Source organism: Papaver somniferum, chromosome 5 (genome assembly GCF_003573695.1).
Source record: "Papaver somniferum cultivar HN1 chromosome 5, ASM357369v1, whole genome shotgun sequence".
NCBI classification, from domain to species: Eukaryota; Viridiplantae; Streptophyta; class Magnoliopsida; order Ranunculales; family Papaveraceae; genus Papaver; species Papaver somniferum.
Window position 1 is genome coordinate 113534527 of NC_039362.1, and position 27649 is coordinate 113562175.

The 27649-nt window shown below is 37.1% G+C and overlaps 1 protein-coding gene across 1 annotated transcript; it reads left to right on the plus strand.

Annotated features, from left to right (window-relative positions):
• Positions 1-7028: 7028 nt before the first annotated feature.
• LOC113279469 lies at positions 7029-8831 on the plus strand. The gene is made up of 2 exons (XM_026528164.1): positions 7029-7622; positions 7941-8831. Exons 1-2 carry the CDS (start codon positions 7029-7031, stop codon positions 8829-8831), a joined length of 1485 nt encoding a protein of 494 aa, XP_026383949.1.
• The last annotated feature ends 18818 nt before the right edge of the window (positions 8832-27649 follow it).

The window sequence follows — 27649 nt, forward strand, 5'->3', positions numbered from 1 at the left end:
TCAATTGTATAGAAAAAACAATTGAAACCAAATCGGTTTGATTCACTTGAATCAATCATGAACTTTATAGCCACAGTTTACAAAGATTGCATTCCTTATGATTTAAATGTTTAAGTCCATGAACTGACCGATTTGACAAAGTAACCAGCTTAAGTATGCGTACGGGTATGCGTACTTAAGCAACCGGATTTTGAGTTTGTTAAGTTTTCAAACTCAGCAGAAATTTTCGGTTCAAAAACTTCCGCCAGTATGCGTATGGGTACGCATAATTAAGGTGACTAGTTTAGGAGTTTGTAATTCCCAAACTCAGATGATATTTTTGGTTCAAAAACTTCTGCCAATATGCGTACGGGTATGCGTACTTAAGGTGACTAGTTTAGGAGTTTGTAATTCCCAAACTCAGCAGATATTTTCGGTTCGAAAACTTCCACTAGTATGCGTACGGGTGCGCATACTTATCTTGTCTCCTTCACCAATTTCGTATACACACATATGCATACTCTTGGTTCCCGGTTAATAGATTTATACACTAATGTGCGAACACACTATATATGCTTATATCCAAAGATGGTTACATCCTCAAATCTTTATTTCAATCATTGAAACATTCTTCTATAATGACAATAGCCGTTTTCACACACTATTAGCATCAAAGCAATTTTCAATATATTGAAATAATCATTATCGAAACATTCCAAGCCTACATCAAATGATTGTATCACACAAACCATGTAAGATGTTACTCGGCAATTTTCTCACCGTATGAGATGAACTTGGTCGAAGCGAAAGCTTATCGACACATATTTCGAGAAATATGTAAGCGAGATATACTCACCTCGAAATCTCAAATGTGTATAGAGAAAACTATATCATAACACGACTTATGTCTCAATATAGGAGATAGTAGAAATAGAATTTCCAAGTGATAGATGAGTTCAAGTCTCCATATACCTTTTGTCGAAGAAGTTCCACAAGCTCCCCTTAGTAGTTCTTCGTCTTCAAGAGATGAACGACGAGAGATCTAAGCTCAACTACAGTATCTATGTCCTAGTCTGGGACATCTATAAATTGGCTAGTAATCAAGACTTCTAGTTTTGATCACTAACATTGACAAACATGCTTGAGATAGCAACGCATGCGAGTTCAACCGAGCAATGCTCTAACAGGTCTCATTAGGAGATATGATAGAATAGACTTCTGAGTGATAGATAAGTTTTAGTCTACACATACCTTTTGTTGGTGAAGTTCCTCCAAGCCCTCTTCAATCGATGAACGTCGTGAAGTCTAAAGCTCAACTACACATTCTATCCTAATACGAGACATAGCTATAAGTAGACTAGAAATTCCAGACTTATAGTTTTGATCAACTAAACTTGGCAAACAAGCTTGAGATAGAAACGCTTGCGATTTCGACCGAGCAATGCTCTAACAATAGATACTAGAACATTTGTTAAGGATCACTCGGATGATAAATTGTGAATCTTTGTTTATTTTTATGCAATGACATGTCTTATTATGTTGTGTCATTGCAGGTTTGGTTAACCTTTTTAATACTCCTGCATCAACATCATTTGTCAATTTTGACGTCCAAGTTAAAAGAGTACTCTCACCTAAAAATAAGAGTTAACGGTTGTATATGCACAATTTGTACACTTTCAGCAATGGTGTGGTACTATGGTTTTGTATAACAAATGTTATTAAAAGTTCCTTCGTGAATTAAAGCTGTCGGATACACAAATCTTTAGCATTCTGCTGACTTTCTTGCACATGTTTTCTTAGAGAAAAAAATAAATGTTGTTTAGTGTCATATATTTCTTTCAGGTTCCAGGAGAAAGGCATAACTTTAATCAGAACTAATGTATTTTACTTCACTGTCTATTAGAAACGGAAGTTAAATTATTTTGCTTCAAGCGAACAAGGAGAAAATGTGTTCGAGGGAGAATAGAAGGATTATGAAAAGAATCTTGTGTTGACATGTTCAAGGTTCTACGAGGTTTGTGGAGTGTTTTTCTATAGTGGAGGGACAAATAAACTTTATGGAATGCTTTATTGGTGGTTCTTTTCACCATATTATACTTTTTTGATTTTTTTGGTCTACTATTGTCGAACTAAAAAAAAAACTTTTTCTCTCTCCTAAAATTTTCCCTCTATGGCGAAAACTTTAGGGTTTTTCAAACTTTTTTTGATTTCCACGCTTGATCGATCATCTCTTGATGATTCGAGATGGGGGATCAACCGGATCCGTCTCAATCAAACCACTAACTTATGCTGAAAAACTTCAGGGGGGAAAATTGCTACCATCAACATCTTTTGGCTTGAGTAAGTTACCAAACCCTACAGTTAAATATGGGAAGCCAGCTGTGGTGATCCCGAAAGATTACTATGAGGAGGGTTGCAAAGTTTGGAGATTTAGTCTCATTGGGAGACTGGATTTTAAAGATATTAACTTCACTGACGTGAAGAAAAATTTGGAATCTCAATGGCATCTTGGCAATGGCCATGTTCAGTTAATCCCCATGGTTAGAGGTTTTTTCATTATTAAGTCTTGGATTGTTGATCACAAGAAGATAAAAATAAGATTTTTGATGTTGAGTCTTGGATTGTTGATCACCAGAAGCTTAGTCTTTTGGAATGGTACCCTAATTTTCATCCACAAAAACATAAAACATCTCATGCTACCGTGTGGGTGAAGTTTCCTGGTTTTCCTATGGAGTTTTGGTTGGAGAAAACTTTGTTGGCTATGGAAAAACATTGGGGACTCCCATTCATGTAACAGTGGGTGGATAGGATTTTTTGCGGCAAATCGATATCCATAAGAGGCCTAAATTCTGCACGAACTGTAAAATCATTAGCCCTAGTGATGGGGAGTGAAGAAAGAAGAATAATAATGCTAATAAACAGCATGGTAATGCTCGTCATAATAGAAGTGATAATCAACAATTACGTTCTGGTGAGAATAGACAACAGCTGCGCTCTGGTGAGAGTACTTCTAGTGGTAATGCAAACGCTGGCCAGGATTGGCAGGTTGCACAACGCAAGAAAGGGAAGAATGCGCCACATATTCCTGTGGTTCCTGAAGTTCAAAACAAGGTGGATGAGGCTGTTAACTTGGAGTATGTTGCTCAGGTGGTGAAAGCTAAGCAGTTGGAGGATGTTATGGCAAAGTCCAAAGCTGACTTTGAAGCTGCATCTGTTGAATTGGCAAGAACTAAACATGTGTTATACTCGAATTCAGTTTTAGTTAAAAGTGGCCTGGTGGGTGAAACTAGGACACTACAAACTAAGTCAGGAACGGTTGGAACTCAGATTCCTAATCCTGATAGGACTATTTATCCGACTCCTCTTAGTGATGCGCTATTGGCTGGTGAACAACTTCTGGCAAAAAAAAAATTTAACATTCTCAAGTTAACTGATGGTACTTCTGTTGGTTTGGAGGATCGTGGTGCTCTGATTACTACGACAACGGACAAGATTCTATCTATACAAACACAATATAAGAGTACAAAGAATGGGGAGCAGCCAGCTTCTGAATCGCATTCAGTTTTGGAAATAAAAGATACGACTTTGGGAAATCGTGTTTCCAAAGGAAGTTCTCCACGTTTAAGGCCTGGAGATCAGTCGAAGTTAACCAAGCCATCCAAGCCTGGTTTTTAATGCGTGTTTTGTATTGGAATGTTAATGGCATTGCGCGTGATAATGCTCAATGCAAGTTGAAGGAGTTGATTAAGGAGTTTAAACCTAAAGTTTTTTGTTTGGCTGAACCTAAGGTATATTGTACTTTGCGTTTCTTACAAAATCTTCACGTAGATGGTTATAAGAAGGATGTTATTCATAATTCGGATGGGTCTTCTAAGGGTAATATTTGGATTTTTTGGTCCAATGATAGGCAAGCCATTACAATTGAGACAGGGGGAGTCTTAATTTCTTTTGTTTATGCTAGATATTTTCAAGTTACTAGAAGAAGGTTATGGCAGCAACTTTCTTCCATAAACGATAGTACTCCCTGGTTAGTTATGGGGGATTTCAATTGCATATTGCTTAATGATGAAAAAAAAGGTGGACGTAAACCAAGAACTTCAGTCATTAATGATTTTAGTGATTGGATGGATGATAATAATCTTTTTGAAGCTGATTCATTGGGTTCTAAATTCACCTGGGTTAATGGTCAATCTGGTGTGCATAGATTCTTTTTAAAATTGATCGTGCAATTATTAATGAGGCTTGGTTAACAAAGTTTGAGCATTGGAGGTGTAAATCTCTTCATAGGGAAGTTTCCGACTGAAAAAACGGGGGTACAACAACCACACCCAATATTTCGCTTAGCAATCTGTATGGACAAACTCCAATATACTTTTAAGAGAATCAACAAGACTCAATCTACAAAAGTATATCTCTTTATCGATTCAATTCTTTCTCAAGCAAATAGAAATCTTCGAGTCTAATTGAATACAGGAGAAATCACTTGAACGGTACCAAAGACCAATGCTCAAGGATCAATCAACAACCCAAGGTCGGATTTCCAACTGATTGATTCAAACACACAACCTGTGATATTTCAATTATATAACAAAATATAATGCGGAATAGAAATAACACAGACACCAGAATTTTGTTAACGAGGAAACCGCAAATGCAGAAAAACCCCGGGACCTAGTCCAGATTGAACACCACACTGTATTAAGCCGCTACAAACACTAGCCTACTACAAACTAGCTTCGGTCTGGACTGTAGTTGAACCCTAATCAATCTCACACTGATTCAAGGTACAGTTGCGCTCCTTACATCTCTGATCCCAGCAGGATACTACACACTTGATTCCCTTAGCTGATCTCACCCACAACTAAGAGTTGCTACGACCCAAAGTCGAAGACTTTAATAAAAAAATCTGTATCACACAAAAAAGTCTACAGATAGATAAATCAGTCTCCCACAGATAAACCTACAAGTTTGTTCCGTCTTTTGATAAATTAAGGTGAATAGGAAGCAATTGATAACCCGGACTTATATTCCCGAAGAACAGCCTAGTATTATCAATCACCTCATAATAATCTTAATCGACGCGGCGAAAGAAGATATTGTGGAATCACAAACGATGAAACGAAGATGTTTGTGACTACTTTTCTATCTTTCATATCGGAGATACAGATCTCAAGCCAATCGTTACGATTGTACTCAAAACGATAGAATCAGCAAGATCTGATCACACAACTACGAGAAAGTAGTATCGGCCTGGCTTCACAATCCCAGTGAAGTCTTTAAGTCAATAACCTGGTTTTTAAGAAGAAACCTAAGGTTAAAGGAGAATCGACTCTATCTAATACAACTAGTATCACACAGGAGGTATGGGGATTAGGTTTCCCAGTTGCTAGAGTTCTCCCTTATATAGTCTTTCAAATCAGGCTAATATCTTTTAATTGTTGGATCGAAAACTTAGCTTGTTACACACAAATGAAATGTACTATTTTGGGTTTATGTAACCGTACCCAAACACGAACATTTGTTGGTTCAACAATAGTTGACCAATGGTTATCCATACGAGCACTTTCATATCAACCATGTTCTTCTTCACCATAACTAGTTCAAATGACTCAAATGAACTAGTTAGAGAGTTGTTCAATTGCAAGAAAATCTTATGTAACTACATAAGACAGAATCGAAGCAAAAACGATTTGATTCACTCGAATCGGTTCATGAACTATATTGCCACGGTTTGTATTTAGCATTCCTTAGTTAATATAAATAAGTTCACAAACAATCGTCTTTAGATATAACCAGCTTAAGTTCGCAGACTTAGTTCGCGAACTTAAGTTCCCGAAAGGAGTTCTCAAACTCCAGCAGATTTTCGCGGGTCGAGAACTTCCGCCAGTTCGAGGACTGGGTTCGCAGACTGAGTTCACGGCTCTTGTTCCGGTTCTCTTGATCAACAAAGTTCGCAAACTTCGGTTCAAGGAAAAAGGACTTATACATATATGTGTTGACACAGAATGCTTATATCCATCATTGGTTATTTAATATAAACTCTCATTTCAACCATTGAAATATTCTTAGAGGAAATTTCGTCAAAGTAGGCAATTTTCAAGGTGATTGAAACGTGTCATGACTTTCGTCACTAGGTAAAGATGAACTTTCCCAAAGAAAAAGCTTACCAACACATATTTCGAGAAATAGATAGGCGAGATAAACTCGGCTCGAAATAGCAAATATGTATAATCAAAGTCTATATGGAAAAACGACTTTTGTCTCAAAATAGGAGATAGAGTAGATAGACTTTTGAGTGATAGATAAGTTCAAGTCTCCACATACCTTTTAGTCGATGAAGACCCACCAGTTCATTGAGTATTCCTTCGTCTTGTATGATGATTTCCATGGAGTTCTTGAGCTCAACTACACTTTCTATCCTAGTCCGAGACTTAGCTATAGTAGACTAGAAATCAAGACTTATAGTTTTGATCACTAATATTGACAAACATGCTTGAGATAACAACGCATGCGAGTTCGACCGAGCAATGCTCTAACACCGACCATTCCACTCTTTTCAGTTACCCTTTTGCTAATGCAAGGCCTAAACATGCTCCTTTTCGAATACAGAAGATGTGGTTCACTCAACCAGATTTTTTACGCATGGTTACGGACAGTTGGAATGAGCCGGTTGAAGGTTCTCATGCTTATATTTTTCCTTACAAGTTGAAGCGTCTTAAAGCTGCTATCAAGGCCTGGAATTTATCAACTTTTGGTAATGTTTATGCCCGTTTAAATCAAGCTAAACTGAGAATGGAAGTTGCGCTCCAGATCTCAAATGAAAATCCAGAGGATGAATCCAAGTTAAATGCAATGAAAGAAGCTTCGGTTGGTCTAGAAGAGGTGCGTATGCAGCAGGCTATAATGTTGAAGCAAAATTCAAGAAACAAATGGTTGGTTGATGGTGCAAGTAATACTGTTTTTTTCCATGCTAATATTTGTACTCAAAGGAGTATTAATGTTATCTCGGAGCTTGTGGATGAGAATGGAATACTATTTCTGATTATGACATGATTAGAGACTATACGGTTCAATTTTTTGAATCAAAATTCAATGGTGCTGAACAACCTATTAATGAGAGTCTTTTTATATATGATCATGAGTGTATCTCAGAGGAAGAAAGCATTCTGATGGATGTTGTTCCTTCGGTGGAGGAGATTAGGAGGGCAGTTTATGATTTGGGTGTTGATAGTGCTCCAGGGCCGGATGGTTTCTCAGGGTGTTTTTATAGACATTGTTGGGATATCATTCATCAGGACCTCATTAATGCAATCACTTATTGCTGGCAGCATAAGTTAATTCCTCAGGGTTCGAATTCGAGCCTTTTAATTTTCTTGGTCAAGGTGAGAGGTGTTAATACTCTTCGTAACTTTCGTCCTATTGGTCTTAGTAATTTTTTCTTTAAAATTTTTACTAAGATTTTGGCTACTAGACTTGGTGGAGTTCTTGATAAACTTGTTTCGGAAGAACAAGTTACTTTCATGAAGGGGAGGAATATTCATGAGAATATCAGTGTGGCTTCTGAAATGGTGAATGAGTTGAAATGTAAGCGCAAGGATGGCAATGTGGGTCTTAAGTTGAATATTTCTCAAGCTTTTGACACTGTTAGTTGGTCTTTTGTCTTGGAGGTGTTTAGAAGATATGGTTTCTCAGAGAGTTGGTGTTCGTGGATTCTAACTATTCTCAGTTCAGCTCGTATTTCAGTTCTTCTTAATGGAAGTCCTGAGGGTTTCTTCAAAATTAATAGAGGTTTGCGACAGGGTGATCCTTTGTCTCCTCTTATTTTTGTGCTGATTGAAGATGTTCTTAGTAGGAATCTCTCCAAGCTTTTTCTAAACAAAAGCATGACTCCTATGTTGTCAAAAAAAGGTATTTCCCCTACTCATTTATTCTTTGTTGATGACATTATGATTTTTTGCAAGGGAAATATGAAGAGTTTGAATAATCTTTTGAGCTTACTTGGTAAATATCAAGCTGCTTCCGGCCAAACAGTTTGTCGCCTGAAAAGCAAAGTTTATTATGGTGGTAACTCTATGAGCAGGTGTAGAACAATCACGGACTTGTTGGGTATGGAAGTTTCAACTTTTCCAGATCGTTATTTGGTTGTGAAGATTATGCCTGGGGTTGTTAAGTATTGTCACATTTGTAATGTGATTGACAAGATTAAGAAGCAACTTGCGGTTTGGAAAGGGAGATTACTTTCTTTTCAAGACAGGATGGTTCTTATTAATTCGGTGATTGCTATTTACTTGATTCACAACAGGGTTTTTTATAAATGGCCTCGTAAGTTTATTGATCAATGTGAGAGAGCTATTCACAGTTTTCTTTGGTCAGGTGATTCTGATGTGAGACGCAAATTTGTTGTGGCCTATGATAAAGTTTGCTGCCCGATGAAGGAAGGTGGATTAGGCATTTCTAAATTAGTTGTTACTAACAAGGCGCTTCTTATGAAATTGTGGTGGAATATTCAGTCTTCTAAGAAGAAATGGGCTCGCTTTCTTTATGCTAAATACACTACTAGGAAGGGTAAAATAAAGAAGTATGGTGTTAATTATTCCATTCATCCAGGTATTAAACAAATTTATAAAATTGTGGATAGCAATACTAAAGTTTTGCTAGGTGATGGGCGCTCCAATTCTCTATATTTTGATATTTGGTACGGCTACACTAGCATTGCTGAAATTATTGGTGAAGATGGACTTGATTGCTCTGTGAAGGTCAGTGATTTTCTTATAAACAATGAATGGGTTATACCGGATGCTCACTTGCATAACTTGCTCCGTGCTGGTGTTATTTTGAATAACTTTCCATGACCTTTGGGGGAAGCGGATTGTAGAGTTTGGATGCCTGATTTGAAGGGTGAATTTTCGGTCAGGTCAGCAAAGAATTTAATTCGAAAAGATTAAATCAAGGCTGATATTTATGCTCTTTTATGGCGCAAGGTAGTTCACCCAAACCTCGCTGCTCAGAACTGGAAGATAGAACGTGAGGCTTGTGCAACTCTTGACAAAGTCCAAAACAGGTTCAAAATTTCTCTTGTGAATAGATGTTATTTGTGTAGGTTGGAGAAAGAATCCATGGAACACATCTTATGGACGTGCACTTTTGCATTTCAGGTTTGGAATTGGATTTCTTCTATTTCAATTTATCACCTCATTTGAACCTTATTACTTCTTATAATGCTGCCAAGGGGAGGAGTAGAATAATCAATGACTTATGGCTGAGTTGTGGCTCACTCGTAACAAGATTGTTTATGAAAAGAAATCAGCCAACTTGGATTTCTTTAAAAAATGTGTTTTCCACCTGGTACATGAACATTCAGTTCGTGTTAAAAGCTATATGCATAATTCCGTAACATATTTGAGCATTCTAAACTTCTTTAGAGATCGTCGTAGAGTGGTGAAGTCTATACAGCCTATTGGGTGTCCTCCTCCAAGGAATGTTTTACTTCTTTGTTGTGATGGAGATGCTAGAGGTAATCCGGGGCATGCGGGTGCCGGAGTAGTTGCTAGGAATGTTGATTGTAGTGTGGTTGGTGCAATGAGTATTGGCCTTGGTGTAACTAATAATTACATGACGGAGCTATTTGGTATTATGGTGGGTTTGGAGTGGGCGGTGAAATGGGGAATGCGCCATGTTTTGGTTCGTTCAGATTCGATTAATGCTATCACGGTGTTTGCTAATTCAGATATTCTTTGGTTCATCAAGCAACGATGGGTTCAGGTTCAAGAATAATATGACTTAATTACTTTGAGCATACTTATAGGGAGGCAAATTTTGATGCTGATACGATGGCTAAAAGAGGTTGTTTACTAAGGAATGGGAAGGGTTAAACTACGATGAAAGGCCTTTTTTCCTTAATTCTATTGAATTTCCTAATGTTTCTTATTTCAGATTCAAATAACTTATAAGTTTTTTGGGGTATTTTGACCACTTTTTCTTGTAATCACTTTGTACATATTTTTGTATTTCCAAAAAAAAAAATATTGTCGAACTATGCTTCAATTTTTTTTTTCGAAATTCTAATTATTTTTATTGAAGTTCCTTAGCTATTACGTGAATTTCATACGTGAATTTCATCTCTATACCTCTCTATTATTATACGGTTCAGTGCCGAAAGATATTGTACCACTAATTTATAAAGTTACATCATCATTTAATAATGTACCAGTTAATAATGTTGATTAACGGTTTGATTCCACGAGTAATATAGTTGCAATATCCTCGTGGGGTCAGTTAGATGAGAAGTTATATTACATTTTTCATTTGCAAGCTGAGTTGCATCACGTTGATGGCTACATGAGTCATGCTCTATCTTTATGTTTGAATTGATGAACTTATTTTTTTGGATTAGGAAATTTGGTCAACTGCATCGTAGAAAATTATATAGTGCTCACAACCAATATATAGACCTACTAATTTGTCACAACTAATGTAGACTCACAACCAATATGAAAACCTACTAACTTGTCACTTAATGTGAGATCCGTGCAATGCACAAACAAACCACGTGAGGTTTTTGAGATTTTCATGTATTAATATTTTTAGGGCCAATAATATTTTGGATGTTACCTATACTTTTGTGTATTCTTTTGAGAACTGTTTTTAGGAAAGAGAAGCTCCGGTTTTTTCTCCCAAAATTTCTTTGAGTTTTCATCTTTCTTTCACGTAGGATTTGATCATCCTGACCATCTTAGGATGCGTCATGATGTTTGAAGCACTTGTTAATGATCCTATCACCTCTAATCAGAGTCATGCTAAGAAACTTTCGTTTGCTGATACCGTTAAGAAGAGGGTAACCCTAAATCCAACATTTGTTGATATTTCAAAGTTACCTAACCCTACTTTGGTTGATGGAGAGCCTTCTCTTGAGATTCCTAATGATTTCTTCCAAGAGGGTTGTAAACCGTTTCAAAACAGTTTTATTGCTAGGTTAGATGCTACTGGTTTAAAGTTCAATGTTGTTACGCAAAACCTAGAAGATCAATGGAAGCTTGGCATGAATAGGTGCAAGTTTGTGCCAATGAGTAAAGGTTTTTTTGTTATTATTTTATCAAGTTCAGATGATAAGGAGAAGATTCGTGCTTCAAACAGGTTTGTCAATCATCATGAACTGAAGTTAATAGATTGGTACCCAGGGTTTAATTCAGAAAAGCGAAAGACTTCCCATGCAGCTGTGTGGGTGCGTTTTCCAGGGCTTCCAATGGAGCTATGGACAGAAAATTCACTACTTTCAATGGGAAATTTTTTTGGAACACCAATTGTGGTAGATCAAAGAACCCTAAATCTAGAATATGGCCACTTTGCTTCTGTTTTGGTGGATATTGATTTTGCAAAACATATCCCTGAGCGTATTTCCTAGACTGCATGTGGAAGAAAATTTTGGCAATATCAAGATATTCCTAATGCTCCTAAATTCTATTTTGCTTGTAATATCATAGGACATACTGATAATGAGTGTAAAAAGAAGATTAATGCACCTTCAAGTAAAGAGAAAACTAAACAGGTTGAAGGTGTTGCATTGGCTAATAAGAAGAATGGGAATAACCAACAATGGCAGGTTAAACAAAAGAAAGATGATGAGGTAACTGTTGCAAGTAATAATTCTGCACGTAATAATTCTGTTAATGCAGGCCATGCACAGTCCATGGGTGTTTTGGAAAAAAATATAAACGCCCCTCCTGAAGTAGGTACAAGTAATGTGCAACATCAAACTAGTGTTGGTGAAGCAAATCAGTTGGAAACGGAGCTTGATAAAGCTGTTGCTGAGTATCGTGAAGCTCATATGAAGTTTATTAAGTGCAAAAATGCTATTGCAGCTCAGGCGGATATAGCTGCATGTAAGGAAAAAGATGGCATGGTTTCCCAGAATGTGATCACACCAAAGGCCGTGTCAAGTTTGGATAAAAACCCTAAGTCTGTGTCTAAACAAAATACGGAAACTGATATTTCTGTGGCTTTGGAGGGCAAACAGGATGCGGTTTTGAATCTTTCAGATTCTAATATTAACAAGGATTCCAAAGAGGATTGGACTGAGGTGAAAGGGAAGAAATCTCCTAATAAAGGTACTCCTTTCTCTTTTACTCCTTTGAGAATGATTTTACTCCTTATGTGGATGAGATAATGCGAACTGAAGTTGTGGTTAAAAACAAATATGATGTCCTTGCATCTGAGTTAGGCCTTGATAATGTTAATATTGAGGAGGAGGAGGAACAAGTGTTGGAATCTAGTGACTCAGATGTTAGTATGGGATCTAAAGATTGGGGCGAAGTTGATGCTGACATTTTAGCAAGGAAAAAAGCTAGGAAAGTTGCCAAACATGCTGCTAAAATTATAGCAAAGCGTTCTTTGCAATATGATTCAAGTTTGGAATCTTCTCCCAACAAGTCTATTGAGGAATCTCCAAGCCGTGACACTAACATGGAAATTCAAGCCGGGTTGGTTGATATTGTTTTTCATAAGAATAATATTTTTTCTAAGGAAGAATTAGAGGTGGCAAGCAATATTCAGCTTGAAGATGTGTGTGTTAAGTTCATTAGAAGTCCAGCTTTTAGACAAGAATATTTCAAAGAAAAGAGGGACCAAATGGAAAGAATGAATTCTAAGAAAAAAAATCCCCTAGTAAGTTTTCTCCTATTAAGCTTGTTCCTGATAACTTTGCCACTGAGGATGAAGATGGAGAGTTTTATGTGGATGAAGATGAAGATATCTTGGGTAATTATGCTTTTGATACGGATATTATGGCTGAAATTTTTTCCAAGAGCAAATCGTATAGAGTTGGTAACAGCAGAAGTAAATTGAAAGGGGTTGGCTATAGATATAGGTAGCTTTTTTTAAGTTTCTTTTTTGAGGTTATTACTTTTGTTATTTATTAAAAGTTATTTAGACCCCTTTGGTTTATGGGGGTAGGGAGTTTTTGTGCTCCAAATTTGTAATTCTTGTAATCACGTTTTTTTGTTATAATAAACTTTGGACTTAACCAAAAAAAAAAAGTATTATATGGTTTTAATATGAATCCAGTTTGGTTGGTTCTGATTTGGATTTCAGGTGTTGTACCTATTATAAATTTTGGGTATTGTTCTGCAAATACATCCTATAGGGTAATCATATCTATGATAAACTTAAGCCCGTGCAAGGCACTAGTGAAATTTAAAACTGTAATGGTTTTCGAGGCTGTAAAAACCCCTTAAAATTGAAGCAAAGGATGATGGTTATAACAATTGTTGAACTTATCGTAATGTTACTAATCCTCAAAGGAAATAAATTTATAAATTGTTGCATTGATCTACCAGAAATGACAGATGGCCGCCCGCTCGATCTCGCGGTCTATCCAGAACCACGCAAGGTGAGACCCATACCCCAAAACCACATATATGCTAATCCATGGGTTGAGGGGCCTCACCCATTGTGTGGGTTGGGACTGATAGTGGGACTAGGCCGACGCTCAGTCTAGCAATACTCTTGATTGATTATATATTTTTCGGTCATGGAAATTCCTTTAACACCTTCAATGTTTAGGATCATTTGAGGATGCGTTGAACGAAAAAGAACCCGCAAAAAATTGCTTGAAAGTACGTCTATGAAACATAACCCGTCTCAATTTCACTAAAAAAAATCCTGTCATTACTTTAGATAGTCACATAGGCAGCTAATCAAAAATCAGTGTCTATGATATTTGGAGAACCTGGGAATTATGAGGGATAAATTGTATGAATCGGCAAAATATGAGTCAACTCATTACTTTCAATCAATTAGTTTTTTGATTTAAAATTCATCGTTTTCTTTAATTCATATAAGTTGTTCCTTTGATTTTATGTTTAAAATACAGTAGTTATATAGTGATTTCACACATAATTATCATTGTTTTCATTACTTTACAATATATTTCCATTTAAAGTTTGTTACATGGCTAACTAAATCTGTTTTCTCTCCCTATTGATGCAATTTGTTTAATCAATATGGTTGAAAAAGTGGGGGTACAACAACCACACCCAACAATTCGATTAGCAATCTGTATGGACAAACTCTAAAATACTTTCTAGAGAATCAACTAGACAGTCAGACTCAATCTAGATAAAAGTTTATCAAATAGTTTATATCTCAATCTCTCGATTTGATCTTTACTCAAGCAAATAGAAATCTGCGAGTATTTATCAAAGAGACATAACTTGGATGGTACCAAAGACCAATATCCAAGTGTCAATCAATTTAAATCAACAACTAAAAGGTCGGATATTCTAATTGATTGAATAACGTACAATCTGTGATATTTCAATTATATAACAAAATATAATGTGGAAAAGAAATAACACAGACACCAGAATTTTGTTAACGAGGAACCGCCAATGCAGAAAAACCACGGTACCTAGTCCAGATTGAACGTACACTGTATTAAACCGCTACAGACACTAGCCTACTGCAAACTAACTTCGGTCTGGACTGTAGTTGAACCCCAATCAATCTCACACTGATCCAAGGTACAGTTATGCTCATACGCCTCTGATCCCATCAGGATACTGCGCACTTGATTCCCTTAGCTGATCTCACCCACAACTAAGAGTTGCTACGACCCAAAGTCGAAGACTTTAATAAACAAATCTGTATCACACAGAAAAGTGTACGATAATAGATAACTCCGTCTCCCACGAATATAGCTACGAGTTTTGTTACGTCTTTTGATAAATCAAGGTGAACAGGAACCAATCATTAATACCAGACTTATATTCCCGAAGAACAACTTAGTATTATCAATCACCTCACAATAATCTTAATCGACGCAGCGAAAAAAGATATTGTGGAATCACAAACGATGAGACGAAGTCTGTTTGTGATTACTTTTTATCTTGCCTATCGGAGATATAAAATCTCAAGCCAATTATTACAATTGTACTTGTACGATAGAAGATGCAAGATCAGATCACACAACTACGATAAAAGTAGTATCAGTCTGGATTCACAATCCCAATGAAGCATTTAAGTCGTTAACCTAGTTTAGAAGAAGAAACCAAAGGTTAAAGGATAATCGACTCTAGCTTAGCACAACTAGTATCATATGTAAGGTGTGGGGATTAGGTTTCTCAGTTGCTAAAGTTCTCCCTTGTATACACTTTCAAATCAGGATTTGCAATCAATGTTAGCTTAGTAACAAAGCATTCAATATTCACCGTTAGATGAAAACCTTATTAGATTCAAGCTAATATTTCTCAACCGTTAGATCGAAAACTTAGCTTGTCACACACAAATGAAATGTCCAATTTTGGGTTAATGAACCGTACCCAAACATTAACATTTGTTGGTTCAACAAGTTAACCAAATAGTTAGCCATATGATTACTCTCATATCAACCTTATTCTTCTTCACCATAACTAGTTCAAATGACTCAAATGAACTAGTTAGAGAGTTGTTCAATTGCAAGGAAATCTTATGTAACTACACAAGACACAATTGAAGCAAAATCGGTTTGATTCACTCGAATCGGTTCATGAACTTTATAGCCACGGTTTGCAAAAGAATTCCTTAGTTTATTTAAACATTAGTTCAAGAACAACGGACTTTAGATATAACCTGCTCAAGTCGCGGACTGGGTTCGCGGACTTAAGCTCATGGAAGGAGTACACAAACTCCAGCAGAAAATCTCGGGCCGAGAAGTTCCGCAAGTTCGCGGACTGAGTTCGCGGACTTGGCTCACGCCACTTCTATTTCTCTTGATCAACAAAGTTCGCAAACTTTGGTTCAAGGAATAGGACTTATGCATATATGTGTTTCCACAACAATGCTTATATCCACCAATGGTTATGTAATCTAAACTCTCATTTCAATCATTGAAACATTCTCAGAGAACGTTATATAGCCGTTATTCACAGACCATTTTTCGTCAGAGCAATTTTCAAAGTGATTGAAACATAACATGACTTTCGTCACTAGGTAAAGATGAATTCGGCTAAAGCCAAAGCTTACCAACATATATTTCGAGAAATAGATAGGCGAGATAAACTCGGCTCGAAATAGCAAATGTGTATAATGAAAGTCTATATATCAAAACGACTTTTGTCTCAAGAGTAGGAGATAGAGTAAATAGACTTTTGAGTGACAGATAAGTTCAAGTATCCACATACCTTTTAGTCGATGAAGATCCACCAGTTCCTTGAATAGTCCTTCGTCTTGTATGATGATTGCCATGGAGTCTTGAGCTCAACTAAACTTTCTATCATAGTCCGAGACCTTTAGTTATGTAGGCTAGAAATCAAGAATTATAGTTTTGATCACTAACATTGACAAACTTGCTTGAGATAGCAACGCATGCGAGTTCGACCGAGCAATGCTCTAACAATCTCCCTCTTTGTCAATTTTAGTGGCAAAACTATTAATACATATGGAATACAAAAAATAAATAAACTAACTTTTGTAGCTCCTATTCCACATGCCTAATCTTCAACATTACTCGAAATCTTCGTCACTTCCAAGTACTCCAATGATCCCAAAGGTTGTAAGTTTAGCATCATCGTCGTTGAAAATCCGTAGCTATAACAACAAGAAAACAATAATTCTCAATCATTGTTATACAGTGTCACAGTATCATTATACAACGTCAAAATTCAATTGTATCACAACTTCAACAACGATCCTATGATGATATGTATCACTCCCCCTTAGTCAATACTCCATCTCACATGGAAACCACTCCCCCTTACATAATAATCCGAAAGCCATATGTATTTGTAGTGTGAACTACATATTAATTCTCTACCTTTTTGTCAATAAAATTGGCAAAGGTACAAGAACGGGATCCTAATGAAATTTCCGAAAGAGATATTTCTTGACCAAAAGAAAACAAAAATATATCATCTTATTTAGATGCAATCGTAAAGCCGAAGCTAAATGCATTCATCAAGGAGTTTAAAGATACAAGATAACCCCTATAATATTCCACAGCCGCACTCCCCACAAAGATTTGGCAATTAAGCGCAAGTTCAAAAAGAACTCTCCCCCATAAAATGTCATTCCCAAGGGAACAACAAGAGCGACCTTAATTTCGAAAGAAAAGAAGGATTTATTTGGACATAACAAATCACATACAAGTATGAATTTGAATCCAAAATATTCAATTAAACTAACCACAAGAGAACCCATGATTAATTTAATCGACAAATGCTCAACATAAGTGAACTTATGGAGAATTAAGAGCGCTCAATTAGATTAATCACAAGTAAACCCATAATTAATCTAATCGAAATACACAATCAAACTAATCACAAAAGTAATCAATTTAATTGGTCATACTCACATAAGAGAGTCTATGGAGCAATGACTAAGTTAATCATGAAAATAATCAACCCAGTCATGAATACTCAAACATAAGAAAAAACTTATGGAGTCATAACTAAATAACCAAACAAGATGATTAGTTTTTTCAAGATGCTCGACATAAAGTACCTTACGAAACAACAACATAGCTAATCAAAAATAATCAACTTGGTTGTCTAATGCTCAACATAAGACACTTTACGGAGCCTCACAGTAATACATAAAATATGGATCAGGGAAGATCAATTACTGCGGAATACACAAGGATTCATTCTATTTTCCATCACTATTTGCACAATGACATACAGTAGACATAATCCTTGCAAACAAAAGATTTTAACCTATCTTCCATCAAAGATTGACAATATCTGCTTAACTTTTGTATTTGTCAAAATTCCATTCATCCTTTCATCAATACATGCATAGCAATTCATGAACGACTTTACTTTTGACAAGAAATGGGGCAATCAAGTTCACGGACGCAAACACACATATCCCATAACAATAACTGCAATATATAAAACCATAAAGATTAATACTGCAAAAATCATCTTCCAAACAAGTTTAGACTTTAAACAAATAAATCTAAAAATATGAAGATGAAAACGTTGGACATAGCTATGTGTAATCACAATAATGGCTATTCCAAACTCTAGTTATTCTTCTAAACAAAAACAAAAAAATAAAAGATTTACTAGGGAAAAAAAAGAATCAACAAGCTAGGGAACAAAAACAGACTCCAGTGCCATGTCTGAACGTGAACTAAGGTCAAATAGACGGTTCAGGATCCTCGCGAGTCTTGGCGTCTTTGAGCTTGTGATTAGCAGCAACCCTTGCATCTTCAGAGAAGATATTCTTTTTGTGAAGATAATTGATGTGAGATTTTATGAGACCAAGGTCAGTTGAAACCTTTTTCAACTCAGTTTTCAACATATCAAGATTTTTCAGAGTATCAACGAGCTGCAGTTTTTCTTCCTCAAAATACTTAAGAAAGTCATGAACCACTTCAACAGAAATCATATCATCCTTCTCAATATTCTCATGAGTATATGCATAGTAACACGAGGCATTAGTATGATCTTCATCTACAAGGGTTCTTTTCTTCCTCCCTTCGGATTCAAAACCAATACCTTTATCAAGAAAGCCTTTAGCAAAACCACTCGATTCTGAAGAGGACGACATTCTTGATAAACCAAAATAACCTAGAGTACGCAAATGTGACTCAGTGGTTTGGTATTTATATGTTTTCTTAGGGAAGAAGACCTTTAAGGTTTACAAACTGTTGACTCGTGATGGTAACCCGTGTACAATACGAATACAACATGGCCCATAAGGAATAAAACAACAAAAGAACTTTTGCTACATGAAAAATGGTTCAATAAATTCCTTACCATAGGAGTAATTTAGAGCACAAGTGTAGCATCCCACAAACATATAAAAGAATTGCAAAAAGAGAGGAATGAAATAAAAAAAAATTCTAGGCAATATTGTCTGCAGACACTAGTTTAGCTATAAACGATAAGAGGATAGCTCAACTAAGCATAATACAAAGTTTCCATAGAATACCTGAAATTTACACAACTTGCTCAACAGGATTTTTATGAGAAATTTCTTAACCCTTGTGATTAATTAGCACAAGTATGAGCTCTGAGCCCATTAAAAGGACATTTCCTTCGGTTGTCTTTTTCCTTACGAAATGTTGGAGTAAGGCCATTGTGATGTGAAAGGTAAGCATAAAATTCATCCTTACAAAGACATGACTCGGAGAATTGATTATTACTTGGAGAAGGTTGGATTCTTCATGATACCTTGTTCACATCAAAAGTATTATTACCTCCCCTTTTGAAGATGGAACGATTCTGATCTTCTCTCAGATTGTTAAGACATCTGTTCTGAGTCAGAACATTCAAGGAACTCATAGAACTGACTTTCCTGGTAGAATACACAGGGTGAGTACTGAAACCAATTGGTTTAGACATAGGAATGTCAGTTATTCTTTTGAATATTACGTCAAAGGTGGGTTGAGGATGAACAAGGAAATTGTTACTCAACCTAGAGTTTCTCATTTTCCTGACCGGTCCATTTGAATCACAAACGGTACATACTTTCTGTATTTTAGAAAGTACTATCTTAACATTCTGTGGAGATTTCCTTCCTTCATGTAATGTGCACCATTTTTGACAAGAGGGTATAAGCACTTCTTTTCCACAAGAAAAATACCTTGACTTTTCTCTTGGATCTTCCTCAGTCACAGTTGTGGATGATGAAGATGGTCTAGAGAACTTACTGAAACATCCTTGAATTGAGAGCTTGTTCTAGCGATGTTTGATTTCCAATATATCTCTTTCAAGACAAGCCTTAAGAAAAAGCAAAGCTTCAGAGTTTTTGGAGTTGTAGTCTCTTATTTTCCCAAGAAGAATTTTGACATGTTGTTTCAACTGATCAGCTTGAACTTTAACAAAACTTATCATCAGTTCACACTCATTAGCTATTTCTCGTTCATTTAGAGAGAAACACTCTTTTGAAGGATAATCGTGATAACACATGTCGGAGCCTGTCTGTCTTGCTGGAACACATGGTTCATCTACATTCGAGATTGAGGAATCTTTCTCTTTAATAGACTTAGACAAGACAAAGCCTTTATTTCTGGTGACGCGTTTATCAGAGATACTATCGTCCATCCTCAGATCGCTACAAACACGGACTTGTAAGGTCTTGAACGTGTTTGCCCGCTCTGATACCAATTGAAAAAGTGGGGGTACAACAACCACACCCAACAATTCGATTAGCAATCTGTATGGACAAACTCTAATATACTTTCTAGAGAATCAACTAGACATTCAGACTCAATTTAGATAAAAGTATATCAAAGAGTTTATATCTCAATCTCTCGATTTGATCTTTACTCAAGAAAATAGAAATCTGCGAGTCTTTATGAAAGAGAGATAACTTGGATGGTAACAAAGACCAATATCCAAGTGTCAATCAATTTAAATCAACAACCAAAAGGTCAGATATTCTAATTGATTGAATAACGCACAACCTATGATATTTCAATTATATAACAAAATATAATGCGGAAAAGAAATAACACAGACACTAGAATTTTGTTAACGAGGAAACCGCAAATGCAGAAAAACCCCGGGACCTAGTCCAGATTGAACATAAATTGTATTAATCCGCTACAGATACTAGCCTACTCCAAACTAACGTCGGTCTAGACTGTAGTTGAACCCCAATCAATCTCACACTGATCCAAGGTACACTTATGCTCCTACGCCTCTGATCCCATCAGGATACTGCGCACTTGATTCCCTTAACTGATCTCACCCACAACTAAGAGTTGCTACAACCCAAAGTCGAAGATTTTAATAAACAAATCTGTATCACACAGAAAAGTCTATGATAATAGATAAATCCATCTCCCACGAATATACCTACGAGTTTTGTTCCGTCTTTTGATAAATCAAGGTGAATATGAACCAATCAATAATACCAGACTTATATTCCCGAAGAACAGCTTAGTATTATCAATCACCTCACGATAATCTTAATCGACGCAGCGAAAAAAGATATTGTGGAATCACAAACGATGAGACGAAGTTTGTTTGTGATTACTTTTCTATCTTGCCTATCGGAGATATCAATCTCAAGCCAATTATTAAAATTGTACTCGTACGATAGAAGATGCAAGATCAGACCACACAAATACGATAAAAGTAGTATCGGTATGGCTTCACAATCCCAATGAAGTCCTTAAGTCGTTAACCTGGTTTAGAAGAAGAAACCAAAGTTTAAAGGAGAATCGACTCTAGCTTAGCACAACTAGTATCACACAGAATGTGTGCGGTTTAGGTTTCCCAGTTGCTAGAGTTCTCCCTTATATACACTTTCAAATCAGGGTTTGCAATCAATGTTAGATAAGTAACAAAGCATTCAATATTCATCGTTAGATGAAAACCTGATTAGATTCAACTAATATTTCTCAAACGTTAGATCGAAAACTTAGCTTGTCACACACAAATGAAATTTCCAGTTTTGGGTTAATGAACCGTACCCAAACATTAACATTTGTTGGTTCAACAAGTTAACCAAATGGTTAGCCATATGATTACTCTCATATCAACCTTATTCTTCTTCACCATAACTAGTTCAAATGACTCAAATGAACTAGTTAGAGAGTTGTTCAATTGCAAGGAAATCTTATGTAACTACACAAGACATAATTGAAGCAAAATCGGTTTGATTCACTCGAATCGGTTCATGAACTTTATAGCCACGGTTTGCAAAAGCATTCCTTAGTTTATTTAAACATTAGTTCAAGACCGACTTTAGATATAACCTGCTCAAGTTCGCGGTCTTGGTTCGCGGACTTAAGCCCATGGAAGGAGTACACAGACTCCAGCAGAAAATCTTGGGCCGAGAAGTTCCGCAAGTTCGCGGACTTGGATCACGCCACTTCCATTTCTCTTGATCAACAAAGTTCGCAAACTTTGGTTCAAGGAATATGACTTATGCATCTATGTGTTTCCACAATAATGCTTATATCCACCAATGGTTATGTAATCTAAACTTTCATTTCAATCATTGAAACATTCTCAGAGAACGTTATATAGCCATTATTCACAGACCATTTTTCGTCAGAGAAATTTTCAAAGTGATTGAAACATAACATGACTTTCGTCACTAGGTAAAGATGAATTCGGCTAAAGCGAAAGCTTACAAACACATATTTCGATAAATAGATAGGCGAGTAAACTCGGCTCGAAATAGAAAATGTGTATAATGAAAGTTTATATATCAAAACGACTTTTGTATCAAGAGTAGGAGATAGAGTAAATAAACTTTTGAGTGACAGATAAGTTCAGGTCTCCACATACCTTTTAGTCGATGAAGATCCACCAGTTCCTTGAGTAGTCCTTCGTCTTGCATGATGATTGCCATGGAGTCTTGATCTCAACTACACTTTCTATCCTAGTCCGAGACCTTTAGCTATGTAGGCTAGAAATCAAGGCTTATAGTTTTGATCACTAACATTGATAAACATGCTTGAGATAGCAACGCATGAGAGTTCGACCGAGCAATGCTCTAACAATGGTGTTTTCTACTATCTATTAGTGTTCATTGCGTTCGCTACCAGTGGTGTTATCTTTGTTGAAGATCAAGATTCCCAGCGTTTTATTTCATGGTGTTTCAAATTCCCTTGGATAAGCAGTATCCAGAACAAATCAAAGTATCTATATCTCAACCCACTAAAGAAAATCAATATCAGTAATTTTTTCCCAATTCAAAATTCAAATTTCAAAATCCAAAATTCAATTAATAGCTACAAAAAAAGGTAACTGCCTTTTTATTCTCCTCATGCTGATGTACCCATATAGAAAAATATCCATAGAAATCTCATCAAATTATGCAAAGAATATCTCTGCCGATTACAATCAAAGATATCCCCATTTCAAATTAGAAAACCCTAATTAATCTCTGTTTATGGGTGAAAACTGTTTCTACTGGTTTTGGTAAATTTGGGTGTGTGTGAATGAGAAACGAATCTAAACCCTAAACAAATGCACTGCACGGGAGTGATTGTGATTCGAGAGATCAATCTATACAATTCTGGCCTAAACCAAGAAATGGTCGTTCCAGACTTGACTCGGTCACAAAGTGAAGGAGATGGGGTTGATCTTAGGGAGGGAAGCGAAGAAGGTGTTAACATTGTGAAGGTGTCGGCTGTTTATGACTTGTATCAGAATGTTGAACTGGCTTGCACAATGTAAGCTATCCGTTCTGGGTGTTTTCTGGATACTATGACAACACTTGGTTTCTCTGTGTTGTTTGAAAATAGGTGAAGGACCTATTTATACAAGTCATTGAGCGCAACCCTCATCTCATAGGAAGTGAGGAAGTGGAGTGATGGAGTAGTGGGGTCGTGTGTGGGTGATTGTCACACGATCACGCCTTTGCCCACTTCCCTCATTATCGTTAACCGTCCATGCCTCCTAACACGTTCTCGTAATGGGTGCGTTGCACGCCGCACGCTGTAAACCGCCAGACCAATACCCCAGTAAGTATCCCCCAATTTGTGACATGTTTAATATCTCGAATGAGTGGGTCAGGTCGTGGGACCCGCCGCAGGAAATAGCATACGGTGCTATTAAGTTAAATAACTGAGTTATTTAAGGAATTGATATTCATGAAATATCGTGTATGCTCGATGCATTACATGCATCGCTTTAAAGCAAGCAGCTCAAAACAATCGATATGCATAAAGCATCGATGTTTTAAAGCTTGATTGAGTAAGTCGCGGATTAAGCGTCTTAAAATGGCAGCACGTCCAACCATCTTCGAGTGATCGTCTGGAAGACGCATGGGCGGGCCACCATCTGGTCGATCACTCCTTGTGGTAGAGAGGCGAACGGTGATCATTGAAGTGCTTCATTGATCGCCTAATTTTTAATCCAAGCCGTCCGACCAAGCTGGAAAAGTTGGACGGACGAGATGATTTACGACACATATTTGCTGCCGTTGATGGAATTTTAGGGTTTTTAGAGGTGCGCAAGCATCCCCCTTTGACTTGATCGAATTCACACATGGGCGTTAATTTTGAGTGAGACGATTGGGCGTGCGTGAGGACGGCTCACTGACGTGCATGCTTGCCCCTCTTGGTCCCACAAATATTCGATCTTGGCCACTCAGTTTGACCGGTAAAGATGAGTGGTCATGATCGATTTGCGAAAGAAACATGTTGCCGCAAAGAGGTTTGAAGATCGTGTGGCATGCCACCTTTGGGCGCGCGTTTCGAGGCGCCGGACCCTAGTCTGCATAGGCCGGACGGTCATACTCAAAGGTGGTCTGACGGTGAATATGTTGACATCCTTGGGACCTCTTGAGTCTATATCTACACCCTCCGTTTATGCTGGCGAAGATGGATGGTTGCGATCGAACTACGACAGATGTGCATTGCCGCAAACCCTAATTAGGGTTTTGAATCAGTCACACCCTCACGACTTTGGCCAAACGGTTTGGCACACTGTGGGCCTCCTTTGGGGAGATAGATCATGTGGGGCCAACGTTGGGCCGGTGGTGAACACATGTGTTCCTTCATGATGGTCCCAAATGCGATCTAAGCCATCCAAATAGGCTGGCTAAGTTGGATGGTCGTGATCGATTTAAGACGGACTTCCGCGATCCTTGAAAGCATCACGACCGCCATGTTTTAAGAAAACGTTCATTGCTCCATGACCATGCCGTGAGCAAACCGATCAGGTGAAGGAGAAGTGGTCCCGCCAACGTGTGCGTCAGCGCTTCTCTGATCATTCATGGGATGATCTAATCCGTCCAAATAGGCTGGCTAAGTTGGACGGTCGTGATCGTTTTAAGACTGCCCTGAACAGTCTATGTTCGATTGAATCTCTACAAATCAGCACAGCCACCCTACTTAGGGTTGGTGTTTGACGTTGCTAGGAGATGTTCGTGTGATGTCCGACTGGCTAGGGCATAATTGGGCCCGCCGGTGGTCATTACGACAATCGCATATTCTTTCCAGGATTTGTCTAGGCTTGTTAAATTGCGCGACCAACTTGTGTGGCCGCGATCGTTTCTGAGACTGATACGGACAGTCTAGATTTCCCTTAAGAAAATTAAGCATGCTCGATCGGGATAACCAAAGCACGTCGATGCGAGACTCTCTCTGTCAGAGAGTGGTGTAGCCTGTGTGGGTACTTCGTGCATGTATCAATATTGATACGGATATTCATGCTACTCTGCTGAGAGTGAACACTCAGTCTTCATGTCATGCAAATAATGAGAGTTCGGCTCAACACGGAAAATACTAGGCAAATCATGCATTAATTATTAATGCTAATAAAATTCACAGAATATTTGGGATTGCTGTTGCACGCACCATTCTGGGTGAATTTTGTGTATTTATTGAATTGCTTCGAATAAATAAAGTGAAGAGGTTTTATGCACTCATCACTTATCAAACGGCTTTACCCTTTGCAGGATGTCAGCGCATTAAATTTGGTTTTACAATTTTAGCCCTGAACTAAAATCCACCATCAACAATCTCCATATTATATCAGCCAAAAACCTAGAAGCGTCCATCTACAAAAAAAAAAAAAAATCTGGAAAGAGAAACTGATCAAGCAAATGGAGAATCAAAGTTTAACCAAATCCTCCTCAGACCCAAATGAAGTTTCTCGCTTATCCAATAGACTGAAAGAAACTATGCTGGAGCAGAGGAACATTTAAATTTTTGAATTTGGAGACAAATTCAACCAAAATGAAGATGAAGCTGATATGGAAATAACCCTAATAAGAAAAATCATCATTAAAGGAAGAATGTCAGACAAAACTGTGGAAAAGCACTTAAAGTTCACATGGTCGTTCATCCCATAGGAAGAAGTAAAGGTTTTTGAACTTGATCAAAATGTCATGATTTTCAGGTTTCAAGATAAGGAGATGCTGAATAAGGTGTTTCAGGAAAGTCCATGGAGTATTGATGGACGGTAGGTGGTTTCGCATGATTACAATCCATCAATAATATACAAAGAACTTGATTGGTAGACTCATGACTTCTGGATACATTTAAAGTTGTTACCAGAACACATGAACCAACAAGCAGTTTATGTACGATATGGGGAATTTGATGGGAGAGGTCAGAGCAATTGAGCATGCAATTGGTATCCCTGATACTAGAGACTACTTCAGAGTATATGTGAAGATCAACCTAACAACCCCTTTGATAAGAGGTGCTCTGGCTATAACTAAAGCTGGATCTACAAGATGGATAAGGTTTTTCTAAGAAAAACAACCCCATAAGATATGCAATGAGTGTTATGTCATTAACCACTCAAAGAAAGATTACGAAGATATTGCAGCTAAACTGGTAAAAACCCGTAATGAGCCACTTCGTTTTGGTAAGGTTACTGCAAGAGAAAAACCGGCAAACTCAAAGGTCAGATATAGTATTCCTAGTATGAAGAAAGGCAATGGGAAAGCTACAACTAAAACAGTTTTCATACCTCCCAAGGATGGTATCACGGTGACTAACTTTGCATGAAATAAGGAAGGAAGCTTTGATATTGTTGAAGAAGAAGAAGATATGATTGAAAATGCTAGGCTAGGAAAAAGACGAAGAGGTGATATTGAGTCCACTAAGATATGTGATCTACCTGAAACTACTGCTCCAAGACAATTGAATGAACATCATAAGGAATCTACACCACTAGACATAAACACAATGGGGTTGAATCAATTTTTTGGAAAGGTTAAACAAACTGCTACAACTAAGGGGGTGAATCAGGTAAAAACTCTTTCACTAGTATTTACATCAATTTTTAAACTGCGTCATCTCTTTTACTTCACATGCTTTAAATACTTATTTTTCGAACTTTGAATATTATTCTCATTCCCTAGGAAATATGAAAATTCTATCATGAAATATCTGTGACTTAGGAAATAAATATATTTGAGCCCACATCAAAGACCTTGTGAGATCCCATAATCCAGATACTGTCTTCCCAGCAGAAACCAAAAATCAGTTAGCAAAAATAAAATAAAAATACATTTATACCCTTCAATATCACAATGCAATCTTCATAGATCTTGTGGGTCTGTCCGGTGGTATGTGCCTTATTTGGAAAGATAACATCGACTTAAAAGTTCTGGATACTAAATTTAGTATCATTCATTGTGAGATTAAATTTAATACTAGCACATATACTTCTGATATTTCTTTATTGTATGGAGCATTAGACGATATTAGGAAGGAAGAACAATGGTCATACCATGAAAATATTGCTCTCAATTGGTCTGGTGCTTGGGCTATTATAGGAGATCTTAACTTTATTCAAGATCAAAAATATGGAGGTCTGCCTGTGACTCAAGCGTTTGTTGAGGATTCTTCCAGATTGTTAGATAGAACTGGTATGCATAGTATGGATAGGAAATCCCTATACTTTGTCCAATAGAATAAATGACCTAAGTCTCATATTTGAAAGATTATATAAGGTGCTTTACAATCTTAGTTGGATGTAAGACTGTCCAAATGTTAAAGTTTATCACATACTTCCCATTGATAGTGATCACTACCCTATCCTTCTTGTCTTCTCGGAAGCTGATAACTCCACTTATAAACCGTTTCAACAGAAGTTGGTTTAGGATGAATAGTTGTAAAGGATTGTAAAGAGTATTCAGAACCTGATGGTGGACGCAGATATTCTAGCTACTTGGGAAGTGAAAAGAAAGCTAGGGAGGTTGCAAAGCAATTGGTTGAAAGCCATGTTTTGCTGGATAACTCTGGGCTGGAAAATTCTGGCTGTGACTC

Excerpts from the sequence above, each read along its gene's own strand:
- LOC113279469 (XM_026528164.1), top strand. The coding sequence starts at position 7,029 with ATGATTAGAGACTATACGGTTCAATTTTTTGAATCAAAATTCAATGGT. Across the intron at positions 7,623-7,940 it reads TTTCTCAAGCTTTTGACACT|GGAAATATGAAGAGTTTGAA; the intron begins GTTAGTTGGTCT and ends ATTTTTTGCAAG.